This window comes from Oryctolagus cuniculus (genome assembly GCF_964237555.1).
Source record: "Oryctolagus cuniculus chromosome 16 unlocalized genomic scaffold, mOryCun1.1 SUPER_16_unloc_1, whole genome shotgun sequence".
NCBI lineage: Eukaryota > Metazoa > Chordata > Mammalia > Lagomorpha > Leporidae > Oryctolagus > Oryctolagus cuniculus.
Genome location: NW_027208201.1, coordinates 3795221 through 3815870, shown reverse-complemented (window position 1 = coordinate 3815870; position 20650 = coordinate 3795221). Strand labels below are relative to the sequence as shown.

Here is a 20650-nt window from a genome sequence, read left to right as displayed (position 1 = left end):
GGGGTCAACACCCCTGCAGTGGACAGCTCTGGGCCACGAGCACGCTTCTCCAGGTCACAGACACAACAGCACCGACCCACCCAACAACACCACCATCTGACTGGTGTTGGTTCAGGTGTGTATACTATTTAGGTCTCTGTTTTGTGGGCATAGCTGCAAGGGGCCCAGGCCTGTAACCTCTGGGGTGGCAGGTGCTTGGTACATGGAGGCCGCTGTTACTTCATGGGGGGAGGGAAGGGCAGACACGGAGCAGCCCCCTGTGCCCCCATCGCGGCCGTGCCCACCTGCTGCACCAGGAGGTCCCCGATTTTCTGGATGATGTAATTCCTTTCGCTGCCCTCCTCCAGCGCCTCCTGGCGGCGCTCCTTGAGGCGGGCAAGGAAGTGGCTGTGCAGGTGCAGCAGGTCGTCGGCGCACGGGAAGAGGCGGCTGACGGCCTTGCCGCTGAACTGCAGCTCCTCCTGCAGGGCCCTGGAGTACACCTTCAACATGATCTTGAGCGTGCGCACATGGTGCGCCTCCGTCTGCATCAGCTCTGCAGAGACGCGGGCACTTGTGGGTGCTGTCTGCCTGCCGGGCTGCGTGTGCCGGGCTGGCTTCTAGAACTGCCCCTCCCCAGTGTCTGGTTGCCCAGACCTCCTCCGGCCCCAGCTAAAGGAGCAGCAAAGAGAGAGGGCCTGGGACATGAGCTAGGACCTTGGCATCTGAAGGGGTCCGTGCCCGAGGTCTGTGCAGATGATCCTGGTCTGCTGTGGATGGCACTGCTGTGGTCTGCCACATGCGTGTGTCTCAGCCAGATCCAGACGGCACCGGACCGCGTGCTTTTGTCCCCTTCCTCCCAGGATTCCCAACTCCCAAGTGGGAGATGTCAGAAATGACGGGGTCCTGAGGGTGGAGCCCCGGATGGGAGCCCAGACCCCAGTGAGATGCAGCCCCCTGGGAACCAGGAGTTGGGCCCCAGCAGGTACGAATCTGCTGGCACCACTCGTGGGCGGCTGACAAGTCACAGTGGACCGAGACAGCCAGCAGCAAGGTAAGGCTGAGTCAGACGCGGGCACACAGCCGGCTGCGTCCGTGTGCACCCAAGGCCTTCTCTGGGGCAGGCAGGGTCGTGGTCCCTGGGGGTCGTGGCCTAGAACCAGACTCCAGGTGGAACTGAGGGGAGGGTGCAGGGCTCCGGCCGTCTTACCGTACAGGACGTCCTGTCTTTTCACCACCTCTCTCTTTTGCTTCCTGGCGTATGCCGAGTCCACGGCAAGGCTCCAGGACTCAGCCTCAAACTCGTGGGTGTCGGATTCGATCTCACTCCTCAGCGAGGCGGTGTAGGGGTCTGCAGGAAGGGCCGGGCTGCTGCTGGCAGGAGCTTGGAGCCTGGAGGGCTCTCTGGGCCACCCCACCACAGTCCCTCCCACGGACACGTGAGCGCGGGCCCCTGGCACTTGCCATTGTGAATGGGGACCATACCTTCTACAAAAACAGACTCGGCGTTGGAGGACGTGAGTGAGACAGAGTCGTCGGCTGCCTGCTTCAGTTTTAAAAACACAGAGTCGGCCTCATCCATCTCTCCTGTGCCTGGTCTAGGGGGAAGTGACAAAAAAATCCCACTTGTTTGAAAAAGGGGAATTAAACACACGCATCCCCATATACACGCACTCACACACATACACATATTACAAAGACCAATCGGAACATGACTGTCAGATTAGACACGATTCTAGAACTTTCCGGATTTCACTGGGAGCCTCAGCTTGGTCAGATTTTTCTGTGTGTATTCATTTACTGTCAAAGGATACATAGTAACTGCATGTATTTCTGAGGTGCAGGGTGACATTTGCATGTTCAAGGGATCATGATCAGAGCAGGGTCATCGGCCGGTCCGTCACCTCAAACCCTGATCATTTCTTGGTGTTGGGCGTGTTCAGAACCCTCTCAACACTGGCCCCCAAGCACCACTGTCCAGTGCTGGGGAACCCATGGCCCACTGCCCCCTGGCTGCTCTTCAGCCTCTCCTCCCCTGCACTGTCTCAGCTCTGACCTCAGGACGTCTTCCACAAGCCCCTACCCCCATGCGAGTCAGGATCACAGGAGCCCGCTGCAGCCCCTGGGATTCCTCCTGCCGGGAGCCAGGTGGACACAGGGGAGTGGGGGCAGGTAGGGCCCCTTCTCACAGGAGAGGGTGACCCGCGCCAGCTCAGTAAAGATCACGGCAAACGCCTTGGGTTTCAGCGTCTCTTTCTTCCTGAGCCTTTGCGGGAATCACCGTAAAGTCCCGTGCAGCCAGGCAAGGCGCGGAGGACAGGCTGAGCACAGCCAGGAGCCCTGTCCCGGGTGGTCCCTGCACGCGTGCACGTATCCCGGGACACATCGCTTTTGAATAAAGAAAAAGCAGGGGGCTTGGGAGCAGGTGTTACTGGGAATCGCACATGGTGGGGTGGAGGCGTTGGCTCTGCTGAATCAAAGTAACCCTAGTTAGGGGTCTCCTTCCAGAAGGGCTGCTGGATGCCGCCCACCCCACCTGAGGACAGGGAGGGGCCCCGGCTTACCCGACTCGAGGCCCCGTTCCAGCTGGGCCCGGTGTTGGCTGGGGACCCCCTCTCTGCGCGACCGTCATGCCGACATTCCTGCCCTCGGACAGGAGGTTGCCCGGAGGGTGCTCCTTCAGCGAGGCTGCGACAGAGGCAAAGACCGAGTTGGTGCTCAGGAAGTGGGCAGGGCAGCGCAGGTCGCCGGCGCGGAAGCCCCGCTCCGCCTGGGGCCGCAGCACCGACAGGATCTTGGAGGTCAACAGCTCGTTATCCAAGAACACGTTCTCATTCCACTTCCTGGGGAAAGAGCCGTAGAAAGACAGCTCGGGGCGGCCGGGGAGCGCCCTGCGCCTGTCGCCGCCGCTGCTCTTGGAATGTGCGTTCCCCATGTTCGCGCTGCGCTCGGGGCTCCGAGACCCGGCACCGCGCCAGGCCCGGCTGCGCGGCTTTTATGCCTCGGTGGGATCCTTCTAGAAAAGAAAGCTGCATCTCCCCTCGCAGTATTGGCTGAGGCAGCGGGGCTGCAGGGCAGGAAATTGGTCCCCCATCGTGACCGTTTGGCGTGGAGACATGGTGTTTTCTCCTTTGGTAAAACAATAAATAAATTAAAAAAGAAAAAACCTGACAGCTCTCTACACTGCGCTCGGGCTTGGCAGGGGGTGAGGAGCAGGGAGCCGTTTGCCTTGGCTGAGAATAACCACAGACTGCGAGCTGCGCGGCTCTGAGCTCGGTGTGGCTCCTGCCCGCGGTAATGAATCTGCAACGGGATAGCAGCGCGAGGGGGGGCACTTGAGTAGACTTTTACCACCAAGGGGCATGAGGGGCCCTGCCCCTGTTGTACACAGTGGTTGTAAGCCAGGGGAGAGGCTCAGATGTGGGACACGCCTGCCCACTGATGGCCCTTCCCCTCCGAGACCACCAGCCCACCACCTATGTCCAGCCTCACTGGGATGGGCTGCCCCAGGCAAGAACAAGTAATAGCTTTGAAAAGAGTCTGAGGCAGGCATTCGGGGACGAGGTGAAGCCACTGCTTGGGACACTTGTATCCCATCTGCATGCTGCAGTGCCTGGCTCCAGCTTCCTGCTAATGAATGCACACCCTGGGAGGCAGCAGTAACCAAGCCCCTGCCGCCCACTTGGGAGGCCTGGATTGTGCTCCACCCCCAAGTCTCCTGAACTTTGCACAGCCAGGTCAAGAGGCCACCAGATTTCACTTCATCCCTTCCCTTTCCGTCTTTCTATTTATCTGAAAGACGGAGGGAATTTCCATCTGCTGGTTCACTCTCCAAATGGCTGCAACAGCCAGGGCTGGGCCAGCCTGAAGCCAAGAGCCCGTAACTCCATCCTGGTCTCACACATGGATGGCAGGGGCCCAAGTACTTAGACCATCATGTGTTGCCTCCCAGGGGCATTAGCAGGGAGCTGGATGGGAAGCGGAGCAGCTGGAACTTGAACCAGTGCTCCCACACAGGATGCTGGCATCACAAGCATTGGCTTAAATCGCTGCACTACCACAACCACCCTTCTGAGCAGGTTCTAGTTCAGGTGGAGACTCAGAGAGACTGCAAATTTGCAGTAGGTGGGTGTGGCCCCCAAGTCCATGGGTTGGAAACTGAATTCCTAACTGGTACAGTGCTGGAGGTGGGGCCTCCCTCAAAACAAGTGGTTGGGTCCCTAGGGCTCTGTCCTCACAAATAGACTCAGGTCATTATCACCAGTGTGGGTTAGTTAACCCAAGAGTGGATCTGCTAACCAGTGTGTCTGGCCCTCTTTGCCTTTCTGTCTTCTACCATGGGAAGACACAGTATCAGGTGGGCCCCAGAGGCCTCCCAGCATCCAGAACCATGAACCAAATAAATCTTTTTTCTTTGTAAGTTGCTCAGTCTCTGTATTCTATTATACAGATAGGGACAGTGCATATTAGAGATTTTCTGGCAGAGGAATGATGAAAGCTTGTTAATTATAAGAGATATTAACCATCAGCCATGTGACACCGGATTACACGCATTCTCCGCAGCTGTTCATGGTGAGGGTGGCATTTATGGGACTGTCATTGACCCAGGTACAAAGACAAAAATCACAGACCAAGGGCTCCACGGCCCAGGACAAGCATTTCCTGCTTCTGCTAATGCCCAGGAAATTGTGACCTAAGAGTACTAACATGGGGCAGATCCTGAGAGGCAGGCTTCGCTGAGCATCCTGGTGTGGATGACAGACGGCTCCCGAGAGCCCGAGGCCTGCCCCAAGTCAGATGGATTCCACTTTAATCAAATGGTGCACAGGAGAAAGATGACCGTAAACCCCACCGAAGAATTGCTCATTCCAAAGAACCTTAATAAACCAAGAGCCCATAACTCCATCCTGGTCTTAATAAACCAATAAACTATTGGAAAAGCTAAACCTGTAGTTATATATATATATATATATATTTAAACTATATATAGGTTTCTAAACTCTTATAAATTTATACATGCACACATACATGTACATATACTATATATGTATGTATGTATTTGAAAAGCAGAGAAAGAGAGAGATATTTATCTTCCATCTACTGGTTTGCTTCCCAAATGCACACTGCAGCTAGAGATGGGGCAGAAGGAAGCCAGGAGCCAGAACCCCACTCAGGTCTCCATGAAGGTGGCAGGGACCCAAATCACTCCCAGGATGTGCATCAGCAGGAAGCCAGATGGGAAGTGGTGGTGGGGCTCGGGCACTTTGATATGGGAGCCACAGGTCCCACACAGTGCCTTCATTTCTCCCCAGCAGGAAGAGACTTGAACCTTCCTCTGATGATACAGCAATGATGAGGTTTTCACGTCTTAGGGTGGACAGTCGCTGACTAAGGCTCTCTGTAAGGGACGCAGCCATGGGAATAACTCCCTCGTCAGTGGCTCAGCCCAGAGACCACGTGCTAAGCACATCTTTTTGTTTGGCATTTTTGATGCTTTGACAGCTGGGGTCTCAAGCGGCGGGGGGGGGGGGGGGGGGGGGCTTGAGACACAGCCCTCCCCAGGGTCACTGGTTCTTAGAGAATGTCAAGAACTCATAGACACCTGTCATACACAGAACAGTTGATCCACACCCTCACCACCTGCCGCCTCCATCCAGCTGGCACACTCCAGCCCTCTTTACCCCTCCACCTTCTGCCAAGGGACAACCCAGCGGCAGGGGGGCCCTTGGGAGATGTTGGTGCCATGTTCTGGGACCTCCCAGCCTCCCTCCTTTGTAACAGTCACCCAGTCCTGGTTTCTATTAGAGCAGCAGCAGAGGTTTTCTGGCAGAGGGACCACAGGAAAGCTTGCTGGCAGATGTGAGCCACCTGCTCCGGTACACGATTCCACATATCCCCTGCAGCCACCAGACTGCATCTGGGGATGGCCCTGAGCCCCAGGGCCTGCGGAAATCTTCCACGGGCCAGTCCTCAGCCTGCCTCGTGGTCCTTCCTGCAGAAACCACAATAAAAGCTCTGTCCCACCTCCTCCTCCCTGCTCTGCCTCCTGACCGGTGTGTCCCCACGTAGCCGTGCCTGGCGTGCCCTGCCTCCTGCTTCTAGGCACTGAGCGTTTTCACTTGTGCCTTCATGTCGGTCATTTCCACATCTGCGTGTCTTATCCCTGCTGGCTACAACGAATCTCAGGTGCCCTTAAACCACTGCCTGCCAGGTAGGCAAAGCCTCCGGTCTCTTCCTGCTGTGGCTTTCTTGTGTCTAGAGAGAGGAAGCGCACCACATCACGGAAACTGGGAGGCTGGGGTGGCCACTGTGGCGCAGCAGGTTTAGACGCCACTTGCCAGGCTGACGTCCCATACTGGAGCACTGGTTTGAGTCCAAGCCACTGTGTTTCCAACCCAACTTCCTGCTGATAAGGGAGTGGATGATGACAAGTGCTGGACCAGGATGGAGTTCCTGGCTCCTGGCTTCAGTATGGCCCAGCCCTGGGTGTTGTGACCATTTTGGGAGTGAACCAGCAGATGGAAGATCTCTGTGTCTGTCCCTCCTTGTTATCCTATCTTTCAAATAAATAATCTGTTTTCTAAAGGAAAAAAAAAAAAACACTAGAAGGCTGCAGGAGAGGATGGAAGATGGTTTGGTGCTTTGGAAAACGGTCTGCTGGTTCCTCAAACAGCTGGACCCAGGTAGCACAGGACCCGACACTTCTAATCCTGTGCACCTGCCCAGAAGAAGTGACAATGCTCACCCACACCAATATGTGTGAGTCTTCACAGTGACAGGGTCCACAGTAGCCCAGGGCAGAGACGACCACACACTCATCACCTGGTGTGATCCTGTCCACACACACAACGGGATATCATTCAGCCGTGAAAGAATGAAGTGCAGACACACACCACAAGATGGAAGAACCCTGAAAACACCAGGCTCCATAAAAGAGGTCAGACATGGAACACCACGCGCTGAGTGCCTCCTCCATCTGCAGGCAACATCCAGAGCTGACAAGTCTGCAGACAAGAGACAGACGGATGCTTGCCAGGGGCCTGGGGAGGGCGGTGCTGGTAAGGTAGCGGCTAATGGTTATGGGGGTTTCTTTTTGGGGTCTTGAAATGGACAGCAGTGACTCTGAATATGCGAGGAGGTGCAGAATCATACCCTTAAGTGGGTGAATTGTGTGGTTTGTGTGATTCTCAATAAAGCTGTTACACACGCACACACACACACACACACACACACACACTTCCAGGGAAGAGAAGGGCTGACCCGGCAGGTGGAGAACGGGATGGGACCTGTCGTTCAACATATGGGACGGGTCAGTCCTGCTGCCCTTGGCCCTGAGCGCAGAGGAACACGCCTCTGGCTCCTGCTACTGTGTGTCCCTAAAGCCGACAGCCATGGTGGGCCACTCAAATGGTGTGGTGCTGTGCTCACAAGCTCAGCTACAGGAGCCGCTCTGCAGCCTAATTAGCACCGTCTGCCCCCCGCTGAGAGGCACCATCGACCTGGCCGGCTGTGGCCACTGCGCACCGCGCACCGCGGAGCTGCTTCTGTGTGCAGACCAGGAGAAGTGGCAGGGCCGAAAATAAGAAGTGAACAGTGAAAATGGAAAAAATTCTTTGGCCTGAGCGGGGAGGGAGAGAAATACACCAGGCGACAAACGGCAGCCTGTTCTCCTGAGGGCTTCTGTGACCGCGATCAGCCTGGTGCTGGCTTCCTGAGGTCAAGGGCAGGCTCTGGGGTCACACCTGCTTGGGGAAGCTCCGGCCCACACGGGCGCTGGCCCCTGCACAGTGTTCCTGCCTGCGGACCCCCACATTCTCATCAGTCCTCTAAGCCACGGGTGTCTTCCTTTGATCTGCTCTTGTAGGGTTCATGAGGACCCACAAAGAAATGACATTAACCAGGCTGACGGGTTCCCAATCTGCAGGAAGGGATTTCCAAGGAAGCTGAGCAGGACATAGGAGGGTGCTTCAAAAAGTGAAACACGGACATCAAAGGTAAATTTAAGGGCAGGTGTTTGGTCTGGTGGTTAGATTCCAGCATACCACATCACTGCTCCCCTGCTCCCTGCTAATGCCGACTGTGGGAGGCAGCACTGATGGCTCAAGTATTTGGGCCCCTGCCATCCACATGGGAGACCTGGATGGAGTTTTTGGTTCCTGGCTCCAGCCTGGCTGGGTCCTAGCCATTACGGGCATCTGGGGAGTAAACCAGTAGATGGGAACTTTTTCCTTTTCTGCCTGCCTCTCAGATAAAGAAACAAAAATATTTGTAAAAAATCAATTTTGGTCCGATTTTTTTTATAACACATTTTCAAAGACCTTTTGAAGACCTCTTGCATGTACAATTTTTTTTTAAGATTTATTTTATTTTATTTGAAAGGCAGAGTTTCAGAGAGAGAGGGAGGGAGAGAGAGAGAGAGAGAAGGATTTTTCCATCCTCTGGTTCACTCCCCAAATGGCCACAATGGCAGGAGCTGGGATGATTCAAAGCCAGGAAGGAGCCAGGAGCTTCTTCCTGGTCTCCTATGTGGGTGGCAGGGGCCTAAGCACTTGGGCCATCCTCTGCTGTTTTCCCAGGTGCATTAGCAGGGAGCTGGATTGGAAGTGGAGCATCTGGGACTTGAACCAGTGCCCATATGGGATGCCAGCACCGAAGATAGTGGCTTTACCCGCTATACTGCAGTGCCAGCCCCATGCACATACAATTTCAACCTTTATTTTTTCACCCAAATAAATTTATCTTCGAATTCTCTTTTCCATGAACTTTGTGAAGTACCCTTATATTAACTGTCTGCCTCTTTATATAACCTGAACCACACCGGCTTCTGGACACACCAACTTATGAGCAGGGTTCTGGGTTGTAGATTTCGGGTGCCTCTCACTGGCAAATGGACTTTCAAGGCATCGGGGCCCTGGGACAGATGTTCTTGTGGTTTTTAGTCAAAGATTATGGGGGTGGGGGGCGTCCGGCGCTGTGGTATAGTGGGTAAAGCCTCTGCCTGCAGTACAGGCATCCACATAGGCGCCGTTTCAAGTTCCGGTTGCTCCACTCTTGAGACCTGGCTGCTCCACTTCCAACCCAGGTCTCTGGTATGGCCTGGGAAAGCAGTGGAAGATGGCCTAAGTGCTTGGACCCCTGCACCCACATGGGAGACCTGGAAGAAGCTCCTGACTCTTGGCTTTGCATTGGCCCAGCTCCAGCTGTTGTGGTCATTTGAGGAGTGAACCAGCAGATGGAAGATCTGTCTCTCCCTCTGAAACTCTTTTAAAATAAATAAATAAATAAATCTTAAAAAAAAAAAAAAAAAAAAAAAGGAGGTCACGGGGAAGGGGAAATGGACCGCAGGAGGGCTTGGGCTTTTGGGAGGTCAGCCTTGGAAACGACTGCCCCTTTTCTCAGATTGAGAGGCTTTCTGGCCTCAGCTGCCCACTGGGTCTCTGTTTCGACCACGTCCTCTCCCTGGGGGCTGAGGGCACTGCCCGTCTCTGGAGAGTTCTGGCAAGTGCTGGCTAGCGGCAAAGGTTCGCGAGACGCTCCGAGGGCAACGGGACGCGAGGTGGAGTTTGCAGCTCACACTTCCTGGCTTTGCAGCCCCCTGGGACGAGATCCAATCGATGAGAGGAGGCGGCATTGATTTTTCTGCCCTGCCTCGTTTTGATGTTACACAAGCAAGACGGTGTTAAGCAAGAATAAAAATGTAAGAAAGGGTTTTTTTAAAAAAAACTTTTAACCCACTCCTCCCCACCTCAAGAGAAAAGGTTTAAAAAGGCCTGTTGTAGTGCAGAAGACAATTATGAGTCAGTCTTCATTAACCTAGACGGTTGGCGTTCTGTCTACCAACCGCACATGGAAAACAACAGGAGGAATAATTGCATTGGTACTGAGGATGTTCTCTGCTCCCTGTACAACACAGCACCACAGCTGCTTACATGGCATTTACGTTGTAGGAGGTATTGTAAGTCACCCAGGGATGATTTAAACTCCACAGGAGGGGCGGGCACTTGGCGCAGCAGTGAAGACATCGCTTAACCCCATGCCAGGCACATCGGAGTGTCTGGGTTCAAGGTCCAGCTCCAGTTCCTGACTCCAGCCTCCTGCTAATGTGCACCCTACGAGGCAGCAGGTGATGGCTCAAGTATTTGGGTCTCTGCCACCCATGGAAGGGGACCTGGACTGAGTTTCCAGTCCCTGGCTTTGGCCTGGTCCAGCCTGGGCTATTGTAGCCGGCATTTGCAGAGTGAACTAGTAGATGAGACATCTCTCTCTGCCTTTCAAATAAACATTAAAAAAAAAAAAAAGTATGTGGAACGAAGTACACAGGGTCTGTGCAGACACTGCCACTTTACATGGAGGACTTGTGGGTTTTGGTATCCAACGGCACCCACAGAAGACTGCAATCAGGCAGTGCTGGTTGGTCTCAAGGGTGTAATAGAGTGAAAGGTCCCCAAGTCCAGGCCAGCATCTGACCCCACTTTCATAACACCCCTGAAATGATGCAACTGAGTCAGACGAGTGCTTCTAGGGCTCGTGGTGGGTAGGGGGGTGGTAGGGTAAGGACGTGGCTGGAAAGGGACGGCTCCAGGGGACCCTCAGGGGCCAGAATCATCCTGTGACAGCAGGGGCGGTCACAGGTCTGGGCTCAGGTGCAGTCCCCGTGCCAGCGTCCTGCAGCACCCCCTTATCTGTGTGTGTCATGCTCACCGTGGCGGGGAGCAGGGCGGGGGGTAACCTGAGTCTGGGATGGTCTGGAAAGAAGGGGAGCACTTGCAGCAACCCAGGATAGAATCACGCCCCATGTCTCAGCCGGCCCGGGCTGCCCTCACAGGGCCCCAGAGAACAGATGTGGGGAGGGCTTCCTCAGACTTCAGTCTTGCTGTGACAGCTCACCTTGACACATAGGTAGACGCTTCTAGAGAGGCCAAGGCCAGGGGTGATGCTGGAGAGCGTCTCCACAGCCCCAGAGTTCCCTGCCCCACTGCACAGCTCGTCCCCAGTCCCTCCCTGGTCTGCAGCTTCTAGACAGCGCAGCATGGCTGCTGCTGAACTACCTGGTGGCACCTGCAGCTCCTCACGCAGGTGGAGGGTCCTGGTTCTGACCCTTCGGGGTTGGCTCATTCAGCAGATTTCTACCCAGCTGGGGACACAGGTCTGCCCCCTGCTGGAGGATCATGGACTCCAGGCTCGGGTCCTAAGCAATGGCACCACTCACAAGCACCAGATTCTCTGCCCCCTGTTCCCTCCAGTGGTCCCTTTGAAACTTCCTTCCCTCTGTGCCCATACTCAAGCCCCAGTCTGGATGTCCCTTGCACCTCCATATCCAGTCAGTCCCTGGGCCTGCCTTCTGTCTCCTTAATGGGCCATGGGGCTGCCCCTGGTCACTAAGCTCCTGGAGGGCTACCATGCTCATACTCCGGCCTCCCCACCTGGGGTCCTAGCTCCTTGCCGGCTTCCTCACCTTTGGCCACCATCTGCACTGTGTACTCCAATCATGCTGACAGCACTGGGGAGATGCAGCCTGAGATGCCCAAGTACCCAGCTGGCTTCAGAGGGAGGACAGATTCCAGGAATCCCCTGGCCGCCCCCTCCCTACACCTTGCTCCCTGGCCATAGTCAAGGCCTGCATACCCAGCTTGTGCTGACAACAGCCCTCATGGCCTGGTTGTGGGCGCCTTGACTTCCCCAGGGCTGAGGTCAGGCATCTCGCATCTCTGGGCGCCCACACCACCTCAGATCTGTGAGATCAGTCGGCCTCCTGCTGTGCAAGCATGCAGGCTACCTGAGCTGCTGCAAGGGGATGGGGTGCAGTGAGGATGGGCTGGGGTGGGCTCAGGGACAGCCTCCACTTTAAGGATGATGGCTGCTGTGACGGCTTTTACCTCTGTGGGATGGCACTTTCTAATGAAGTGGATCCTGTGTTACAGGCCTGGTCCCCAGAGGCTGAAGCTGATGGATCAAGGATGGAAGCTAAGCTGATCACGCTGTCTGAAGCAGGGGCCCCTGGAAGTGATTAGGTTGCTAGGGTACAGCCTACAGGATCAAATCGTGGTGGTTTTATTTTATTTAAAAGAAAATAAAAGGGGCTAGCACTGTGGTGCAGTAGGTCAAGCCTCCGTCTGTGGCACCGGAATCCCATATGGGCACCAGTTCACGTCCTGGCTGCTCCTCTTCTGATCTAGCTCCCTGCTAATGGCCTGGGAAAGCAGTGGAAGATGGTCCAAGTGCTTGGGCCCCTGGCTCCTGGCTTCAGGCTGACCCACCCTCAGCTGTTTTGCCATTTGGGGAGTGAGCCAGAAGATAGAAGATCTCTTACTCTGCTTTTCAAATAAATAAAAATTTTAAGAACACTTGATCTTCAGGGTTGTCTTTAAGATTTATTCACTTGCTTGGAAGGCAGAGTTACCAGAAAAGGAGGGAAGGTGGGAGGGGAGGGAGAGAAAGAGAAAGAGAAAGAGAAAGAGAAAGAGAAAGAGAAAGAGAAAGAGAAAGAGAAAGAGAAAGAGAAGAAAGAGAAAGAGAGAAAGAAAAAGAGAAAGAGAGAAAGAGAAAGAGAGAGAGGGAGAGGGAGAGGGAGAAGGAGAGGGAGAGGGAGAGGGAGAGGGAGAGGGAGAGGGAGAGACCTTCCATCTGCTGGTTTGCTCCCCAAATGGCCACAACAACCAGAGCCGGGCCAGACTGAAGCCAGGGGCCAGGAGCTCCATCTTGGTTTCCTGTGTGAGTGGCAGGGACCCAGGCACTTGAGTCATCTTCCACTGCCTTCCCAGGTGCATTAAGCAGGAAGCTGGATCAGAAGTGGAGCAGTGGGGCTGGCACTGTGGCATAACAGGTAAGGACACCACCTGCAGCTCTGCCATCCCATATGGGAACCCATTCAAGTCCCAGTTACTCCATTTCCAATCCAACTCCCTGCCAATGTGCCTGGGAGGGCAGCAGAGGAGGCCCCTAGTGCTTGGGCCCCTGCACTCATGTGCGAGACCAGGAGAAGCTCCTGGCTTTTTTGTTGTGTCCGTCAACCTCCCTCTTCAGACACCAGACCAATGGGGCTGCCTGATTCTGAACTGAAATCGACCTTCTTGCTTCCCAGGGAGCCCTTCTCAGGTAATCCAGGCTTGGTGATAAAAGGTTGACTAATCGCACAATGCGGAAGCTGTGTGGCCACCGGGCTCTGTGGTCAGGAAGCAGGCGGGCGCCCAGCGAGACAGACAGAGGACAGGAGGTTCCCGAGTGCTGGGGTGACCCTCTTAGGAAAGCCAACCAGGAACTAGGGAAGACGCTTCCAGCACTGCCGCTGCTCGGCCGCCATTCACTACCAAGTCAGTTTCACACACACGTGAAAATGCAGGCAATTTCCTCAATGGAAGCCACTTCAGGGAAACTGAAGTCATCTTCACAGACATCAGAAACTTCTGCTGTGAGGCAGGCACGATGCTGCTTGGGACGTCTGCACCCCACACCCCAGTTCTTAACTCCCGACTCCAGATCTCTGCTGATGCACACCCTGGGAGGTGGCAGTGATGGCTCCAGTACTTGAGACCCTGCTACCCACATGGGAGGCCTGGATGATTTCCTGGCTTAATGGAAATATGCAGGAAACATTCTGTTCTGTTTAGAGGTTCACTCGGCTAGGGCAGCAACAACTGGTGATACTATGTGCAGATAACCACAAATGGGGGTGGGGTGGGGAGTGGTACTGAGGCACAGAGAGGGTAAAGCCACCACCTGCAGCGCCGACAACCCATATGGGCACTGGTTTGAGGCCTGGCTGTTCCACTACCCATCCAGCTCCCTGTCAGTGCTCCTGGGAAAAGCAGTAGAAGATGACCCAAGTCCTTGGGTCCCTGTCACCTGCATGGGAAACCCAGAAGAAGCTCCTGGCTCCTGGCTTTGGATCAGCCCAGCTCCAGCCTTTGCAGCCTTTTGGGGAATGAACCAGTGGATGGAAGAACTACATCTCTGTCGCTCCCTCTCTAATTCTGCCTTTTGAATAAATAATTTTTTTTAAAAGAAACAGAAACATGGTCTTAGCCAAGTTACATAAAAAAAAAAAAAAAAAAGAAAAGAAAAGAAGAGAAAAGCATGAAGGGATGGAAATGGAAGAGGCAGGCAGTGAGCTGAGCTGTGCTGCTTAAATCACTAGACATGGGTTAAATACCTGCTGATAAACCTGAACTCCAAAGGTGGTTTTTTTTTTCATGGTGGTGGTGTGCGGGGAGACTTCTGCCTAAATATCCCATTCTGAATTCATTAGATAATATCAACAGAGTATTTCTTTAATTTCTAATGCTAAAAGCTTTATTCTTGTTTAATAAAGATAAGAAGTAACTAAGGCAAACTGCCATAGGTGAGTCATCTTGGGAGGAAAGGGGAAAAAAGAGCAAAGTGGAACATTCTCCAGTGTGAGATCAGCCGGCCGCCCCGTTCCTGGGATGAACGGGTGAGAGCTGGTCACGCACAGAGATGCCGGCCGATAAGAGTGGCCCTCAGGGGGTGCTGATAAAAGCTCAAGTAGAGTCACCTCTACCACTGCTGGCTGAGCGCAAGCCGTCCTCGGGGACAGCCCGAGAGGACTCGGACTCAGCGTCTCCAGGAGAGTAAGTCAGAAGTAAGCGAACACCAACTGAAACACCTGCGGCTTGCAGATGTCTTTACTGATGCGGGCATGCGGGCTCAGGGCTCCAGTCACAGGGCTCACTCAGGGGCTCCGAAAAGTTTGTGAAAGGTTGGCGTTATGAAAAAAAAAAACACCCCAAAAAACTGTGCAAGGCTTTCAAAACTTTTAAAACCAAAATAAACATCTTTTAATTTCATTTTCCATGAAGATTTTGAAGTATCCTTGTATATACTAACTTCACAATGAAATTAAAAAAACAGTATTTGAGAGAGAGAGAGAGAGAGAGAGAGAGAGAGAGAATATCTTCCATCACTTCCCGAATGACCCTAACAGCCGAGGCTGCGCCAGGCTGAAGCCAGGAGTCCAGAACTCAGTCTGCTTCCCGTGCGGGTGACAGGGACCCAAGTACTTAGGCCATCGTCTGCTGCCTCCCAGGTGCATTAGCAGGGAGCTGGATCAGAACTGTGGAGTAGCTGGGACTCGAACTCAACCCGGGTCTCACACCTAGGTAGCCAGTAGCAGAGCCCCAAGTACCTGGGCCATCACCTGCTGCCTCCCAGAACGTGTACGACCAGGAAGCCGGCTTGGAAGTGGAGTGGCCAGGACTCAAACCAGGCACTCTGACGTGGGATGTCAGTGTCCCAAGTAGTTTCTTAGCTGCTGCACCAAACACCGGCTCCCTTCCGGCTTCCGTAAGCACTGCTTTGATCACCCTACTGCTAGGCATGCGATGCATTCCAGTGTCGTGCACAAGCCTCTGGGAGACACGGGTATGGAGGCAAAGGTTATGAATGACTTTAGATGTGCACCACCCAAGTACCCTTCCAAAGGCCTAAGGGGCACAACCTCACAGGAAAATCTGGCTACCGAGAGGCAATCCTGGGGGGTGATGTGACAGGTGGCATTGAAGTGAAGTCGCAAGGGGTGATGGGGGTTGCCCCTCGCTCTTTCATCTTCCAAATGTCCTGCAATGGTCACAAGACTGCTATCATCACCTTTCCCAAAGTTAACAGTAGGGAGGGAACTCTGTACCATCTTTTATTTATTTAGCCAAAGATTTATTTATTTGAGAGGTAGAGTGACAGAGCAGGTGGGAGCAGGGGTAGGGGAGAGGTCTTCCATCTACTGGTTCCCCCAAATGCCCAAAATAACTAGGATTGGGCCAGGTCGGAGTCAGGAGCCCGAGACTCCACCTGGGTCTCCTACGTGGGTAGCAGGAACCCATGCACTTGGGCCATCACCTCTCAGACGTATTAGGCAGAAGCTGGGTTGGGATGCGGGCACCCATTATGGGATGCGGGGATCCCAAGGGGCAGCTTAACCCATGGAGCAACACTGCCCACCCCACACCATCCTGAGAAAACTCTCCAATGGGGCAGGCGTTTGGTACAGTGGTTAAGACGCTTGCGAGCCTGCATCCCACACTGGAGTTCCTGGGTTTGAGTCTCAGCTCTGCTTCCAATTCTGGCATCTTCTTGAGGTGCACCCTCAGAAGCAGCAGGTGATGGCTCAAGTTCTTGGGTCCCTGTTACCCATGTGGGAGACCCAGATGGAGTTCCTGGCTCCTGGCTTCAGCCTGGTCCAGCTCCAAATATTGCAGGCATTTGTGGGGCGCGAACCAGAGAATTGGAGCTCTATTTGCCTGTCTCTCTTATTTTTCAAATAAATAAAACTCTTCTTTAAATCGACAATGATTCCAAAATGAAACTTAAAAAGCTCAAAGTCGATGGTAGCAATTTTTGATGCCACCCCAAACCAACAGTGTGTCAGCCTGAACATATTCCATCTCTATTCAGTTATTTAAGCTGAGGATTCCTAATTCGAAAAAAACAAGATCCAAAATGCTCCTAAACCCAAAACCCCTGAAGCACCCACATGACTCCTCAAGTGGAAAATTCCACCCCTGGCTCCATGTGATGGGTGCAGTCAGAACACAGGTGCGGTGCGTGAACAGGACTGTGCAAAAATTACCTTCAGGCTATGCGCATAAGGTGTACATGAAAGATATCTTATCATGTATATGTGATTGTTCCAAGATCTAAGAAAAATCCCAAATCCCAAATGCTCCTGGTCCCAGGCACTTTGGACAAGGGTTACTCAGCCGTGTAAGAACCACTGCCCCAGTTTCTTCTCCCAGGTGTGGGGTTGGAGATTTATGGTTACTTTGGTAAATGACGGTTCTCTCCTTCAGATACAGGCTTTGGAGTTGGGTCTGTTTTCTAAAATAGCCCATCTATTTTTATTTGAAAGGTGGAGAGACCGAGAGAGAGACTGAGAGAGAGACTGAGAGAGAGAGAGAGAGAGAGAGAGAGAGAGATCTTCTATCTACTGCTTTATTCCCCAAATGCCTGCAACAGCCAGGGCTGGGCCAGGCTGAAGCCAGGAGCCAGGAGCTCCATCCAGGTCTCCATGGGCAGCAGGGACCCAGGACCTGAGCCATCACTGCTCCGCCCAGAGTGGGCATTAGCCAGTGGGATAGCTGGGTCTCACTCAAACACAGGCACTCTGACGTGGGATACGGACGTCCTGCGCAGTGTCTGAACTGCTGTGCCCAGCGCTCCCTGGGGTTTGACTCTGAACTGTGTCGGGTGCTGTCTGCGATCTTCGCCAATTATGTGGTCCCCTGGGACTGTTTAGTCATCTGTGCAACAGCAATAAATAGCATCTACTTCACGGGCGCCTGGGAGGGTTTAATGAGGAACTGAACCTGAACAGCATGGGACAGAGCGGGGGTCACCTGTGAGCTCCTGCAAGCCTGATCCTGAGAGCTGAGCCTCTCACCAAGGAAGACCTGACAGCACCTTCCGGAAGCAGGCAGGACTACATATGAGACCTAGCTCCTCCCAGTGCACAATCCACACACTGTCTGGGCAGTCACTGCTTACGGATGGCCCGGGCCTCCCTTCCATTCCCGCCCTGCAATAAAAAGTCATTGAGAAATCTGTGGAGAAAAGCTGAACTCTGACCCTGTCACTGGGATGCTGGTGTTGTGTGTGTGAGACCGAGGGGTGGTATGTGTTTGTTAGCAAACCGTCACGGGGTTTGCAGGAGTGCGAGGGTCTTGACTGGTGATGGGGAGAAGTGACGGGTCATCAGCATTGGGTTTTGAAGGATGAGTAGGAGGTTGTTAGGAGGAAAAAGAAAAGTGGGGGTAGTAGGCAAGGGCAGAAGGGACATAAGGGACGATGAAATGGGGGGGTTCTTACAGCACAGGGGGCTCAGGGTGGGTGGGCAGGCAGGGGACACAGGAGGAGCGTGGCCAGAGATGAGGGTCAGAGTGGGCTGGGATGGTCTTATGTGCTGTTTCATGTGCCACCCTATGGCATTTCTCCTTCCTGCTGGGGAGCCGTGGAACAGGCGTGACCAGACCTGCATTTCAGAGAGAACTGGTGACAGGAGCAGGAAACCAGTCGGGCGATCTGCGTGCCAGGCGACAAAGGCCCTGAGGAAGGCAGAGGGTGGAGGCCAGGGCAGGAGTTCAGAGGCGGAACTGGCAGGGCTTGGCGTCCTGTTAGACACGGGGGCGGACGGAGGAGACAGGGAGCGAGGGAGACGTCTGGCTCAGGGTGACTCGTTGAGGTGAGACTCGCAGGAAGGAAGGGACAGGAGGGACGCACAGAACAGAGGTGAAGGTGCAGAGGTCCTGACGGTAGCTGAAGAGAAGCTGGACTCAGAAGGGTTGCTGGGCACAGCTGCTGGGGAGCAAGCCAGCGCAGACCCGCTGGACGGTGGAAGATAAGGAGGGCATGAGGACAGAACCCCGCAGACGGCAGCACCAAGTAGACCCAGGCGCTGTCTGCACCCAAAACCTTCCACCCCACAGATCCACCCCTGGGGAATCCACGTCTCCTCTCCAGCAACAGGCAGGAGCCCGCAAACCTCAGCTCCACGAGGGCCATTTGTTCCCAGAGCGCTACATGCCAGGGACTCGTGTGACTAAGGCTTGTACTTTAATGACAAACTACTATGTGAATCTGTGGATCCCTGGATGTAAAAGAATTAGGGGTTTGTATGGAATGGAGTCAGATGCTCTGGGAAACAAGCAAAACTGGGGTGTGCATTTAGCCTAGTGATTAAGATGTCTAGGTCCCACACCCGGCTCCACACTCCAGCTTCCTGCTACTGCACACTCTGGGAGGCAGCAGTGATGGCTCAATTGGGTTCCTGCCATTCCTGTGGGAGACCTGGATTGGGCTCCCAGTCTCAGCTTTGGTCCTAGCCCAGCCCAGCCCTGGCTGTTGTGGGCATTTCAGGGGTGAACCAGCAAACGGGTGCTGTCTGTCTGCCTCTGCCTCTCGAATACAAAAGAAAAGAAAAGAAAAAAAAAAAAAAACCAAAATGCTACCCAATTAGGAGAAGGTGAACTAACAGAAAAGGAAAACCGGGCAAATGACTGCAAAGATCTAGAATCTAGGTGAGTCCGGCACCCAGACTCCTCCAGGTTTCTCTAAATGCTCATCTTGCCTTATGTGGAGGCCAGGGAGCACTGAGAGTACCTACAGGCTACAGTCTACATACAGGGCGTAGACTTGAGCAATGGATGATAAGGACAGGAAACTCCCCTCTTGAAGGAAAGGCTGCTGGTCCACATCAGAAGACCAACAAGTTCAACTGCGTTTATCCACTCAAAGTTGAAGGAAGTATTTCAAGCATGTAACTTTTAAAAGTAACTGCTGTCCTTTTTATTTTTTTAAGATTTATTTAAATTTTGAAAGAGTAAGAGGGAAAGAGGGAGACAGAGAGACAGAGACAGAGATCTTCCATCTGCTGGTTCATTCCCCAGATGCCCAGAACTGGGTAGATCTGAAGCTAGGAGCCAGACTGGAAGTGGAGCAACTGGGACATGAACTGGCACCCATATGGGATGCTGGCACTACTGGCGGCTGCTTTACCTGCTATACCACAGCACTGGCCCCGTGGACTTTCTGTTTTTTAAAAAATCATTTTATGTATTTGGAAGACAAGATGGATAGCTAGCTGGCTTGCTTTCCATTCACTGGCACACTCCTCAAATGCCAGCAATGGCCAACGCGGGGCCAGGCTGAAGCCAGGAGCCTGCTCTCCCACATGGGTGGCAGGGACCCACCTACTTGAACCATTACCACTGCCTCCGGGGCTGTGCATTAGCAAGAAGCTGGAATCAGAGTGGAGCTGGGACTTGAACCCAGGCACTCCAATGTGAGATGTGGGTGTCCCAGATGGCATCTTGATCACTGCGCCTGGTGCTGCCCTTGACCTCTGTCGATCGACTTGGGATCTCTGAGGGCTCAAAGAGCTGGGCTTGGTGTTTCTCCCACAGGCAGCCTCCTGCTGTAGATGTCACGGTAGAGAAGCACCTAATAGGGGGAGGGTCTGTGCTGCACAGGGGTCCTCGGGCTGGCAAGTCTGGAGTGTGGGGCCAGGGCAAGGGTGCTGAAGGCACAGTGAGTCTTGAGTAGTGAGAGGTTCTGCAGGGTGGTGGATTTGGAACCAAGGCTAGGGAGGGGATGGCCCTGAAGTGGACGAGAGAGGGTGTGAACAGGTATGCTCCTGAGGTAATGGAACCAGAGGTCCCTTCATGGTGGGGTGGGGGTACCCAGGCTTTGGGGAAGGAGCTCTAGGGGCACCTGGGGCGCAGAGGACAACCGTGGGGGACAGAAATAACAGACAGGTTCTTCTGCTCTCTGGTGCTCACCAGGCAAGTGCCAGGTGTCCTAGGAGACATTTGGTCAGGCAGAGCCTCTAGGCAATGGGTACAGGGTAAGCGTCCCTAACCCCCAGATCCCAAATGCTACAACATCCAAAACACCCTGGGCGCCTACAGGCAGAGAACTCCACACGTGACCTCACACAATGGGCTACAGTCAGAACACAGGTGCACTAAATGACCTCAGGCTGTGAGCCTGACAGATAAATTCTGTGTTTAGCTCTGCATGCATCCCAGCCCTGAAATATTCATGACAAATATGCAACTATGCCACAATCCAGAATCTGAGGTGTCTCAGGGAAGGCAGACTCAAATCTGCACAGGTGGAATTACAAGCGGACGATGCCAGTGCCATCCTTGCATCCTCCCCTCCCTCT

At 53.9% G+C, this 20650-nt stretch overlaps 1 protein-coding gene across 2 annotated transcripts in view; it reads right to left on the bottom strand.

Moving 5' to 3' along the window:
* The window catches only part of ARHGEF18 (Rho/Rac guanine nucleotide exchange factor 18), an 89181-nt gene that overhangs the window by 12841 nt on the left and 55690 nt on the right, over window positions 1–20650 (bottom strand). For both annotated transcript variants that reach the window (XM_070067505.1, XM_051835534.2), the window contains 4 exons: window positions 2544–2667; window positions 1465–1577; window positions 1190–1330; window positions 285–535 (listed from right to left, as the gene is read on the bottom strand). In XM_070067505.1, coding sequence (XP_069923606.1) covers window positions 285–535; window positions 1190–1330; window positions 1465–1577; window positions 2544–2667 — 629 coding nt within the window. The remainder of the gene's footprint in view (window positions 1–284; window positions 536–1189; window positions 1331–1464; window positions 1578–2543; window positions 2668–20650) is intronic.